Source organism: Gopherus flavomarginatus, chromosome 5 (genome assembly GCF_025201925.1).
Source record: "Gopherus flavomarginatus isolate rGopFla2 chromosome 5, rGopFla2.mat.asm, whole genome shotgun sequence".
Classification (NCBI taxonomy): Eukaryota; Metazoa; Chordata; order Testudines; family Testudinidae; genus Gopherus; species Gopherus flavomarginatus.
In genome coordinates, this window is record NC_066621.1 from 91,577,105 (window position 1) to 91,590,502 (window position 13,398).

At 47.0% G+C, this 13,398-nt stretch overlaps 1 protein-coding gene across 3 annotated transcripts in view; it reads left to right on the plus strand.

Annotated features, from left to right (window-relative positions):
* The first annotated feature begins 1,762 nt into the window (after positions 1–1,762).
* PLEKHD1 (pleckstrin homology and coiled-coil domain containing D1) overlaps positions 1,763–13,398 on the plus strand; it is a 58,375-nt gene continuing 46,739 nt past the window's right edge. For all 3 annotated transcript variants that reach the window (XM_050953552.1, XM_050953551.1, XM_050953553.1), the window contains exon 1: positions 1,763–2,171. In XM_050953552.1, coding sequence (XP_050809509.1) covers positions 2,020–2,171 — 152 coding nt within the window. In that variant the 5' untranslated portion in view covers positions 1,763–2,019. The remainder of the gene's footprint in view (positions 2,172–13,398) is intronic.

Here is a 13,398-nt window from a genome sequence, read left to right on the forward strand (position 1 = left end):
TTGGGGGACTGGTGTGTGTACCTGGTGGTATGGGCACCTTTTGAGGGCCTGAAACACCAATTGCACATCCTCCTCTCTCCACTGTTGAAGAGTAGAGCTAATTTTGATTCCATTAGGAATCCATCTAGAGGCTGCTGAGCTGAATTCATGTTGGGCCAATGGTGCACCAGCACCAGGGCTCCCCTACTGTGAGCTGAAATCACTGAAAGAGCTAAGCTTACTGAGCTGAGATCACTGAGTGCTGTGTTAACTAGTGGTGGAGCCTGAAGATCTATCACTAAGCGGCTGGCAGAGCAGAGCAGTTTGCAGCATGTTGGAGCAGCCCATGGAACAGTGAGTAGAGCGGTTTGCGGGGACAGCTGGAGTGGCTCATGGGTTGGCTGGAGGAGCGGCACAACCGGTGTAGTGGAGCTGGTCGTGATGAAGGCTGCAGCAGAACTCCACAAAGAGGCAGAGCAGTTGGCTCTGGCCCACGTAAGGTGCCCCTTACCACCCTGTGTGTGCCCTGCCCCCATTTCCACCCAGGCTGGGGGGGGGTAAAAATCTGCAGATAAACTTTTGAACTCTGGGGTGGCACTGACCAGAGACTTTCAGGTTGTTGGACTTTGGGGTGATGGGACTCAAGACCCTAAGGGGGAAAGGACATTGCCAAATGTACTTGGAGGTGGGTTTTTGCTTATGGTTTGTGTTATAATCCTGTTTGAGGGTTTCTCCAATGTGATGCCGCATTGTTTCCCTCCTTTATTAAAAGGATTTTGCTACACTTGGACTCCATCCTTGCGAGTGGGGAAGTATTGCCTCCTAGAGGTGCCTGGGGGGGTGGTAGGTAATTGTCCCAGGTCACTGGGTGGGGGCTCGAGCCGGTTTTGCATTGTGTTATTGAAACGGAACCCCTGGATATTGAACCCTGCCCTTGTTGCTGCCAACTCAGAGGGACAGAAGGGTTACATTATTAATATAATACTTCTAACTTCTTGTCTTTATTTGTTAGATGCTGCCATCAATGTGCTCTCAGCACTGGGCAAGACAAAACCAAGGCAATCCCTCTGGAAAGATCTAACGATGTCAGAGACAGACAGAGAAGGCAGGATGCAGGAACTTGGAACAACATTATTCTGTGGTTTCTTGTGAGCATTGAGGAAGAAGTGTCTCTTGGATGGACTTTGCGTGGGGTGCGCAATGGCTGGGGAGCTGTTCCTTGGCGATGGAGTCAGAGGAGATGAATGGAGTGGTGAAGCTCACCTTGAAGCAGCAGAAGGGATAATGTGTCCCAAGTCCCAGAGCTGGAATTGTCGAGTTGTATAATATATTTTATTGCTGGCAATGGCCCTTTAAGGAAGAATGAGACTGGTGTCACGGACAATACCCGTTCAAACCAGAGTGAGCACGTGAACCCTGCCCACTGGCTTCTAGACTGGCACAAAAAGGAAACCTCGCCAAATAGATGAGGAAGTCTGATTGGAGCTCACTGATTCACACCCACTCTGCTCACCTTGCCCCACGACCCAATCAAAAGAACTCATGACCAGGCACAAGACTTTGGGGGCATGTGTCACAGAAACAATCCTGGCAATTTGCAGACTGTCCCCTCTGACTCCCATCTGGGGCTCCTGAGTGTTCAGGGTAATAACTATCCTTACACCCTGGGTCTCACACAGATAATTAGGCTTGCTGCATTATTTCTGAGTGTGCGCGTGCTCTCTCTCTCTCTCTCGCCCTCTCTCTCTCTCTCTCTCTCTGTATTCCTGGTCTGTGGCTCTATTCAGCCCTCTGACTCATGGGCTGGGACCTTTGCGCTCTCCGTAATGCATCACAAAGTGATACGAAATGAAGACACTTTCATCCTCTCTGCATCAGGGGGAGAATTATTGCCTGAGCACTAAGCGGTCCTGTTATTGATTTAAACCATAGCCTCAGTCTCTCTGTTGGAGTGGCTGGTGATGTCCTTCTGGGTCGTTGCATTTAATCAGATTCCCTGAGCTGCCAGGCACAGAGGGAGAGTTAGAATAAAATCCGTTTATGATGTTCACTTCAAAATCCAACTCTGTCTCCCCTTCTCCGTCCATGGAACAGGCAGACTCGGATATCTTGGATATCAGCACCAAAGTGCAGCTGTATGGCGTGCTCTGGAAGAGACCCTTTGGGAGGCAGTCTGCCAAATGGTCCAGGAGGTAAGATGCAGGATTTGTCGGTGCTGAGGTGCTGTCACTGTGGGACTCCCTGTCTGGTCAGTGGAAAATGCAAAGTTCAAGTGGGGAGGGGAGGGCTAGATATGCAGCTAGACCCTCTGAGGGGTTGACAAGCTGGGGCAGAGAGGATAAAACAGCAGGTGTTCAATTAGATGGGTTTGGGTGAACCTCTGAAAGAGCCATTGGGGAGCAGGGAAGGATACAAAGGCAAGTTCCAAGTGGGATGGGGAGGACTCAAAGGCAGGGGTTAGATTAGCAGTGTGAACCTCTGAGGACAGCTCCCCCATTCTGAGACTGTTGTACACACAGAGCATCTCAGCCAGTTTCCTTCTAGCTCTGCTTAACCCCTGTGCCATGTACGCATCACTTCAGCATTGGAACTGGTTCCGAATGTTACAGGGTGATAATTGTGTGACAGCGGCCGAGGTTGCTTGTCCGCCTTGTCCTGGAGTTGTGAGGCTTGATTCATTAGTGTTTGTAAAGCTCCTTGAGATACTTGGCTAGTGTGTATGTGTACTGCTGCCTTATGGGGGGTGGAATCAGAACTGCTTCACTACGTGTCATAGGTGCTATACTGCTAACAGAAAAAAGAGATTCTCCTTCTGCTTCTGAAAATGGAGAGTATGAGTTCTATCCCCACTGTTGCTATAAAGTTGGCATGGTGTGTTGCACACTAATGATCAGGAAGTTTGTAGGGTACTATACTTTTGTTACTTAGTCTCTGGGTAAAAGTATGTACTTTACAACAGAAGCAGTGGGTGGTTCTTTGCTTAAAGTTGGTGTTATTTCAGTGGGAGTTTCACTACATTTTAAAAAAATTTTCCAGTGGCCCTCAAACAACAAAAGGTGACTATTTACATATACGTTTTCTTCTTATAATACTTCACACTTCGAATGCACCTTCCATTAAGGCTTTCAATACATTACACACTCGAATGGATTAAGCCTTTCAACACCACGAGAGGCAGGGAAATACCATTATCAGTCCAAATTGTGGTCTAACCATTCAGATCTTGACCTAGCAGTCAGGAGACCTGTATTTCTCTCCTGCTACTGTCAGTGATTTGCTTTGTGGTCTTATGCAAGTGACTTAACCTTTCTGAGTTTCAGCTTCCCCTACTGTAAAAAGGAGATAACAGTTCTTCCCCAGAAAGAGGCTTTGCCACCACTGTAAAAGGCAGAGTTATTATTTATCTAGTCCTATTTTACAGCTGAGGAAACTGAGGCACACAGTGGTTAAGCCTTTTGCACAAGGCCACACAAGAAGACTGCGACAGAGCCAGCAATAGAATCCAGATCTCCCGACTCCCGGTTCTGTGCCGTAACTGCTGTCCGCCCCATGAAAATATATAGAAATGTTGTTATCAGAAAAATAATTTGACATTGTCAGAGAGGTGGCTTCACGTGTCAATGCTGATTTCCCCCCACCCCCTTGTGTGTACTGCAATTTTTTCTGCAAACTGAGACGTTATTTTCTGGGAGGTGATTTGTGATAAGTAACCACAGCTTACCCAACAAACATTTGTTACATGAATTATATTTCAAAACAAAACTGATTGTGCTACTGAAAGGAGCCAAGGATTGGTGTTTTCCCAGCAAGAGAGAATAACCAAGGGCAAGATCTCCCCCAAGGCAGATTAAAAGGAGTCCTTAACCCACTTATTTCCTCTCAGTCAGAATCTTTTTCAACCAAACTGTCCAACTCAGACATTTGAGTCATTATTTATTTAACATGGTTCTGTTCCTAGAAGTCACCCCCTTCGGCAGAGAGTTGTAAATATTTTAGTGATCTCAGGTGGCTAGAGGTGGAGGAGACACTCACGAGACAGCGATGGGATGGGATGGAATGTTTGCTGCAACTGAAACTATCAGATGCCCTGGGAGAAAAGGAATGGGAAGGGTTTGGGGCTTGGAAGGAAAGGAATTGATGGGGTATTCTGAAGTCAGGAGGCTGGGTAAATGGTGAAAGGGAACAAGAGGAAACCAGGAGGCATGAAGAGAATGGGGAGATGCATGACAATATGTCTGCATGGCAGTAGCTTGGGTGATTGTCATCTAGGTCTGAGCACCCAGGTTTGCTTAGCCTGGGGCAAGTGCCCCTGTTGCAAAACCCTACTTGCATTACTGTGTCCTCACATTTCTGTACTTATCCATGTGTGTCCATGGGCATAGCCCCTGGTTCTTTGCACTGAGATGCTCTAGGATTCTTTTCAGTCAGTTACGTCAACTGCAGGAGAAATGTTGACCTCTGCAGAGAATTGTGGGAAGGCATTGGAGAACTGTCTGCACTTGGGTGGTTTTTTTGCCTACATCCTCACTGCAAAGTGAGTGGGTTCCAGTGAATGAAAGTGAATCCCAGACTTTAACACCCTACTCCACCCAGCTGAGTAAGCTAGCCCAGTCTTAAAGGACTGCCAAACCTGGGTCAGACTGTTTGCTGTGTGGTTGGTAGGGGGGTTGGGGCTAGGACCTACATAAGAGCCCGGACTTACTGTGCAGTGAAGATGTACCCTAGGAAGGAAAGAGAGAAGTCTGGAAGTGAAGCATATGGAAGGCTGGGGCACAGGAGCAAGAGGTTACAGGGGTCTTGAAGTCAAGAAGTCTGGAAGAAAAGCAGAACTGGAGTGGGACTGGGGTCCTGGAAGACAAAAAAGAGTTTGAGCAGGGAAAGGGAAGTCAGAGGGACTTCTGGAAGAAAATGGGACATAAACTTGCTGAGGCTTTTAAGTTCTGCATCATGTTGAATCTTTCTCAGACTTTCCCATCCCATGTTTCTTTTTGCTGTCTTCCCTCCTGCAAGCCTCTCAGTTTGGATGTGCATTTGCATCAGTGCACATTACAGATGGCAACTCTTTGCAGAGCTCCCAGGGCTTTTAACACGTCACGCATCAGGATTTGCAGAGGGTTGGATTTTAAGATGCTGTGTCACCTGTTTCTGCCTAAAGATGCTAGCTCTTGAAGTTCTCAGTAGACCCAGCATTACTTTTTCATGCACAGAAAGATTTTGCTGTGAAATCAAATCTCTTGCAGGCTTGTGTAAACTGATCATGGTGAGGCTCAAGAAATAATCCACCCACCCCGAGTATAGCAAAACATGGTTGGTCAGGTATGTTAGTTCAGAGGGTAGGGGGACCTGGTGTTTTTCATCTTAATTTAAATGAATGGATATTATTGGCCAATGCTGGAGACAGGTGACTAGATGCACTAGTGGTCTGTTAATTATGGCAAAGCCTTTGTTGTCATGAAATCCTATTATTATTATTGTTTATTACTATTATTTTCCAGTTAGCATTTATACACAGCACTGGTTTGCATTGCACCTTGCACAGAAAATGAAGGCCCATTCCTGGCCTTGAGGTGCCTACAACCTAAGTGAAGTATGACATCATGTGATGCGGAGGCAAACCAGATCAGGAGATGAGGGAAGAAGGTTTACACTGCTAAAGGTGTGCACCTGCTAGAGCGGCACACTTCACGTGTTGGTTCCTGCTTATAGGGTTGTGCTAAGGTCATTGCTGGAGAGACTGGCAAGAAACGTATTTAGAGGAGGGACTCAGGGATGTCTGTGGGATACTTGATCAGGCAGGTCACTACAGACATGGGCAACATTTTACTGATCAGCTTGTTATGAGCTGGGTGAAACTTTGGCTGTGTCTACATGGCACCACTTACAGCGGCGCAGTTGCCTCTTTGTAGCACTTCTGGTGAAGATGCTCTAAGCCAGGGGTTCTCAAACTGGGGGTCAGGACCCCTCAGGGCGTCTCAAGGTCATTACATGGGGGATCGCGAGCTGTCAGCCTCCATTCCAAACCCCTCTTTGCCGCCAGCATTTATAATAGTGTTTAATATATTAAAAAGTGTTTTTAATTTGTATGGGAGGGTCGCACTGAGAGGCTTGCTATGTGAAAGAGGTCACTGGTATGAAAGTTTGAGAGCCACTGCTGTAAGCTGACAGGAGAGAGCTTTCGCATCAGCTTAATAACTCCACCTCCATAAGAGCTGTCCCGCCAACAGAGAGCTGTCTACACACGGGCTTAGGTCGTTATGATTTACGTCGCACAGGGGTGTGGATTATTCATACTCCTGAGTGACATAAGTCATGTCAAAGTAATTTGTAGCATCCCCATAGCCTTTCCTAGGGACTGAGTTAAAACCCGACTGAGATCGGTAGGTGTGAACTCACCCTTCATTTAGGATCCATTGTAAGCATAAGCCCCACGTAAGGCCATGTCTACACTAGAGACCTTACAACAACACAGCCCTACTGCTGCAGCTGCACCACTGTGAGGTCTTGTGTGTAGCCGCTCTGTGCTGATGGGAGAGAGCTCTCCTACCGGCATAATTAACACAAACCCCCAGTGAGTGGTGGTAGCGATCTCGGCGGAAGAACATCTCTCAGAGGGGGCGTGTTTTACACCCCGAGCTACATAAGTTACACTGACACAAGCGCTAGTGTAGACATAACCTTAGACAATAGCTGTGTGTGCACCTGCCCCGGAGCTCTGGGCTGAATATTATTTTCAGTAGGGCTGTGGGTAGGTGGGGAAGAGAGATCTCACAGACACTGAGGTTTGATCAGAACAGAGGCAGAGGCAGCCTGAAGGAGCAGCTAAAAGCATGTGGAAGAAACCTGGGGAGAGGTTTTTGGGTCAAGTTGCAGGCTGAAAACAGTGTTCTTGGTGCTGTGAGCAAAAGGAGCTGTTTCCCACTGTTTGATTCCTTTGGAGTTCAGAGACACAGGATTTTGGTGCAATTTGATTTACAAAGAACGTACAGAGAAATGCCTAACTGCCACGAACTGCTCCAACTGGAACACCCACCGGGCCCCAAACTTTGGCTGCTCGGGTCAAACAGCGGCAGCCGGCATTTTTACAGCACTTATCACCATGATGGCTGAGTGCCTCACTCACATTTGATTCATCCTCACAACCCCCACTGTGATGCAGGGGAATATTCTCATCAAGCCTATATTGTAGACCAGGAGCTGAGAAACCAAAAGGTGAAGTGACTTGCCCAAGGTCAACCAAGAAATTATATTGCAGTGTAAGGAACAGCCTAGATCTCCTGAGTCCCCTTTGCTGCTACTAGAGTGGAGCGTGCATGTGGAGCCAGCGCCAAGCTGGTATGTGTGAGGGGAGTATCTAAAGTCCTGCTTCTGCAAACCTGTATGTATGAGCAGGCCCTTGCACCTGCCCCATGTCCTATTGACTTCAGTGGGGCTCTGGGGGGCTGCAGGAGTCCACCTGCACAGAGGTCCATGCAGGATCAAGGGTCAGTCATACGCATGTATGGGGATGGATTTGATGATATCGAGCCCAGGCCCACAAGGCACTGAGTGTCTTGACTTCCCTTTGAAGTTAGGTGGAGTTGGTGGCACTCAGCACCGCACAGGATCAGGCCCCTCATTATTACAGCGGTAATAAACTCTTTCATGTTGTGGATTACTCCTTCAGAAGGACCTTCTCATGAACCATCTCCTTTTCCAACCCCAACCTTCCTATAGGAAAATGTAATACCCCAGTGGCAAGAAGTTAGGTTAAATGCAATGCAATGAGTGCAGGGGCACAGTTACCTATCTCCACCTTGTACCTCTGCTATTTATCTACTCTCCATACATAAAGGACTTTACATCTGTTAGGACCAAATTAACCCTCTTTCCAGCAGTGCTCAATGCCCCAGTCTCCCCAGATGACAGATGCTTTTTGGCTCTGTCCTTCTCAGTGGTTTGCTATCTCTCACTTTGGATCATGGTTGAATTTACAACAATTGATTAAGGGAACCATGAAGCTGCCGCACAGGATGCAAAGAAGAATTAATTTTGTTTGGAGTCTAGTTGGCCTAAACAGTCTCTGGAGGTTTATTAGAAGAGCTGCATCTAGCAGGAACTGTCACTGCTTGAAGACAACACAGATTCCATCTTTGTTGCAGAATCAGTTGTGTGGGCCACCTGGAAATATCTTGCAGATCACCAGCCTTTTATGGGCCACACTTTGAGAATCACTGATCTAATGGGATCTCATGTCTGAATACTATGATCCTATAATGGGGCAGGGCTGATGGAGTTCCGATTTGGTGATTCCACACATGGAATTTGACACACAATTCACCTTTTGGCCACAGAAATGTGTTGAAGCATCCAAGATTTCATTTTTTAAAAATTCTGGTCCTCGTGGTTGTGAAAATAATCTTGAGAACAGGATACGTAGACTATAGCAGTATTTTCTTCCTGAGTTTGCAGACTGCCTGAAATAATAGTTTGGAGAGGCGTGAACAGCCCCATGGCATCTCAAAGGGTTATTAACTCAAAAACTCAGCGATCTGGTTTCTACATGGTTAACTATTTCCCTTATCCTGTCACAAACAACCCTCTCCCGGAGGAGAATTTGCTATTAAAATAAACAGAAGGGATAGAGACCTGATTTTATTATTAATTTTTCATATTTAATTAAAAACTTAAATTTTTAAATGTAAATGAAGATGCCTCAGAGCTCCCAGCCTGCTGCACCAGAGAGCTGCAGAGCCCAGGGACCTTGCCAAAGAAAGTAGGTCTAACTGGATACAGCATGCAGGAGGACTTGGGGTTAATAATTAACACATTTTATGTTGGAACGCTGAGATACTAGCCACCTTCCACCTCATCTAGACCCTGTACAGTTATAGCCAGACCATAGGAGCCAATTTGGGTGGAGGGGAGAGCAAGGTTAAAAAGCAAGTAGGGGGAGACCTTCTGAGGTCAGAACATCTGTCATTTGGAGCAGAGTGTCAGCAAATGTTGGATGCAGGCCAGCTGGAGAAACCAGTTTTCCTAGATAAGTTGCCTTAGTTAGCATTTCATTATGCAGCCCTCCCATCACTCTCCATATGTACATACAGCACACTACCCTCCCCACCTCCTCTGTCCCCATCAATTGCGGAAATGCTCTTTCTTGCCCTGGGACTATCAAAGCCAGGGGTTGGAATGGAGCAAACACGGTTCAGTGGTAATTAATCCATCTACCAGTATAAGGAGGAATTCAGTTTCTGACCCCCTGAAGAATCTTCATTGGCAACACCCGGCTCCATCACACTAAGTGCTTGTGACGGAATGAGCTGGGGGCACATGGACCAAATCCCACAGTGCTGGCTTAGGCTAAACTCCTGCTGAAGTCAATGGGAGCTTTGCCTGTATAAAGACCCCTGGATTTGGCCCTTTGTGTATAGATAGCGAGAATGGACCTGATTCTCCACTGCTTTGCCCCTGATCTAGTCATTTACACAAGATCAGAACAGTAGCAACTTACACCCACTTTGCACAGGTGTAAATAACTGCCAAGGGTACAAGTCAGTGGAGAATCAGGTGAAGACTCTTGCAGAGATCAGAGAGCTATAGGGAGAAACAGAAGAGATAAGGGCCGTCTCAATCGACCAACCTCTCCACGTATATTATGGCAAAGCCCAAGTTATTTCATTTGGTTGCTTGTCTCTGTTACTGATCCAGAGTGACAGGGGGAAGTCTGGTACTGGAACAAAGCTGACAGCCTGAGTTCATCCATCATTATTGTGACATCTGTGTGCTGTGCTTCGTATAAGCAATCATCTGAAGTGATATTAGCAGCAGCCTCTCCAGCCAGGAGAAGGAGGAGAGATTAATGCTCCAGGCAATGCAACATCTTTCAGTGGAAAAGAGCTCTCTTGCCAGCAGCCCCCTGAGGGAGAAGCAGAGTCTTGGTTCCCTGACAGGACACGGCCGGTGCTTTTGACCAGTCAAGTCCAAGTTGGGTGACTGCTGTGGTACGGAGCAACTTTGGAGAGAAAATTCTGCTGCCTGACTTGTGATTCCCCCTCTTCTGCCTGCAGATGCTTATTCCTCCCATGAGCCCCAACTAGCAGCTCAACCCCTTTCCCTGCCATGGACACTATAGCACTAATGCCAATGGTGGGAGTGGAGCCACAGTGAAATGCACAAGACCTATCACTGCATTAAGGGACACATCAATAGGAGAGCAGGGCAGAAGTGTGTCCTTTTCATCCCCATCTCCAGCATTACCTGTATGCTCTCAGCAGCCTGACCATCTGCTACCACCTGCTGAGCAACCAGACCTGTTCCCAGGATGCCAGGCCTCCCAATATCTCCAACAAGTAAATCGACCCTCTGCTGCCTGCTGAAGGTGGCTGAGCAGACCCAGGAAAGAGGCAGGCAGGGTCCCAGGCTGTTGCTGAGCTGGAACGCACATGGAGCAATTAGGAGGGAGTACCAAGTCTTGATTTCCCTAGGGAGCTAATACAGCTGAGGTTGCACATGGCCTGGCTTTCCAGCAGGAAGGCCACTACAGGTACTAGCAGCTCAGAAAAAACAGTGGCAGTTGGTGAATATTTATTCACAGGGGAATGAAGGGATTAGAAGTGATGAAGAGGCTTCCCCACCTTAAGTTGCCTGCCTGACTCCTACCTAGGGCTCTGATCCTGCAGGTGGTAGCAGGTGGACAGCCTACTGGGTCCATGTGGAGCCCATTGCAAGAGATGGGGCTCTGTGTAGGGGCAGCAGCCCACTGTGCTCTAACTATTGCAGGATCAAGGCCTAAGCTGGCAGTGCCTGCAAGCTGTTACCCTCTCGCAGCTATTTGGTGACCTGCGAGGAACATAACTGAGAGCTGGAGGGTCTCAGTCCAACTCCCAGTGGACAAATGTGAGCTCCCTATCCAAAACCCACCACCCCCGACTGGCACCGTGTTGGCCATTTCAGCAGAGGTCAAGGTTGTTAATGGGCCTTGGAGAGTGAACTCCCCTCTCCTCATTGGACGTGGTCCCTCCAGCTCAGGAGTCAGGTTTGAGTTGGGAAGTTGCTGCTGTTCCTGTAGCTGCTCTGTGGATAAACAGAAGCCATCAGTCTTCAGAGCTCTCATCAGCTCTGAAAATCACAGGCAACTTGCATGGTGATTTAAAAAAAAAAATAGCAAAGAATCCTGTGGCACCTTATAGACTAACAGACGTTTTGGAGCATGAGCTTTCATAGGTGAATACCCACTTCTTCAGATGCATGTCATGGACCAAATCTCACAGTGCATCATGTCATGCATCTGAAGAAGTGGGTATTCACCCACAAAAGCTCATGCTCCAAAACATCTGTTAGTCTATAAGGTGCCACAGGATTCTTTGCTGCTTTTACAGATCCAGACTAACACGGCTACCCCTCTGATACTTAAAAAAAAATGTTCCTTAAAGCATACAGTATGTCCAAATGTAGATGCTGTAAGGATTGATTTTTACTGTGTGACTGCCCCAAAAAGGACTGCTACAGCTGGCTCCCTCCCCTGGAGGGAGAGAAAACAATGTTAGGCAAAAGCCCCCACCTCCTGGTGTATTATTTAGTTGATCTGTACACCTGTTCCTCATCACGTGGCCTTCTCTGAGGTACCCTTCTCCAGCTGGAACTCACCAGAATATAAGACAGGCAAGGAAAGCCTATATCTATGCCGAGCGGCAGAAGAAATGACAGGTGCTGCCGCCTCTGAGTTAACTTGTTTTTCAGGCCACCACTGTCCAAGTGTTCCTGGGATATCCTCAGGGAATGCAAATGATACTGGTCCAGTGTCTGGGACTTGCTTTATTTAATCTTGGACCAGTGCCAAAAAAGCACTGCTAAACTAAAGCCCCAATGACTGTTTTAAAGTCTGATGATCTTGATACTTAGTGTGTGGCCCATTATCTCCACAAAACACTTTGCAGACATTAACTAACCAACCTCATTAGCCATCAGTGCTAGAAAAAAGATACTTTGTTACCGGAGATCAGGGATCTCAGCTTCTCAATGGGATGTAGCTTTGCCCTAGAAGAGCACAACGTCTCTGACCTTCACCAGAGTCCCATAACTCTGGTTGCTATCATTTCTTCTCCATCCCTACTTTAATTGCAGCATGATTTCAGAGGCCGTTACCTTGAGATTGGCTGGAGCTAAAAACAAATATGGCAGCTGGAACCAATCTGAGAGCTGGGCATGCGGCTTCCAAGTGACATAAAACAACTGGGTCAAATTCTTTCAGTGACATTGATGTGCAAGGGGAATCTGGCTTGCTGAGCCTAATTCAACCTTGGTGTAATGCAAATGAATTCAGTAAAGTCACACTAGGGAGAAATCTAGCCATTTGTTTCTGACATTCGTGATATGGGCCTAATGCTGGAGATATGATTTTAGGAACCCATCAGCCATAACCTACAGGGGTGGATTTAAAAGAGAGGTTCCGCAGGCAAATGGTCAGAGGTGCCCAATGGCAGTGTCACATTTGGAGGATGGGAAGTTCTCTCCTGTCCCTCACCTTCACGTTCATTCTCCTGCCAGTCTGTCTCCCTTCCTGCTCCTCCCACAATCTTGTCCTGTCTCCCCACCACTCCTGCTTCCGCCCATTCCCCAAGATGTCCCTACCTACTTCCTATGGCTCAGTGTGTGTCTCACAGCCCCCATGCTTCTCTGGAGCTTTCATTCCCCTCTTCACATTGCCCTAGTCACCCCCCCCCCCTTCAGGGTCCTTACACAGTGATGTCATGACTTTGTCCTATGGGCCAATGGTTGTAAAGTGGCAATCTTACTGACGATAGCCTCCCTTGTAGGGAGAGACCATGAGATATGCATGTAACATGTCATGAGGTGCCCATCAATAACCCAGGTTAAAATGGTTTTCTTTTCTTTTATTATTCACATGCGTTGTTGTATTATTTGTCATTGAATTCTATTTCATTTATTTATCATTCCAAATCCCTCTGTATTCTGTCAACCTCTCGGAGGTCAGGACTTTAATCCCCCAGAAGCACAGCACTGCTCAGAACTCAACTCTGTTTTCTCAGAGCAAAATCTAAATCATAGGGATTATTGGGAGTACTAAGCAGCCAAAAACCGAATACTGCACTATAGAGCTTGGATTTAAAGGGGAGGACAGGGCTCTGCTGACTTGTGAATTGCACATACTTAATAAAATGTCTTTACTTGTGTTGCAAATAACACCTGATGTTGAAACTGAAATAATTTTTAAAAAATTAATGTACTTTTCACCGCTTACACTGTTTGCTGCCTGCATTTTTCTCAGTGCAATAGACCACTCCATTTTGTTTTTGTGGCTAGTCAGTTTCATGTTCTGATTTCCATGTGCTAGCAGAGTGCTGCACTGTTTGAGCTGCAAGCCCTGCAGGAGAAGACCTGTTCAAAAATATATATATTTTTAATTTGTTGCAGAACTGG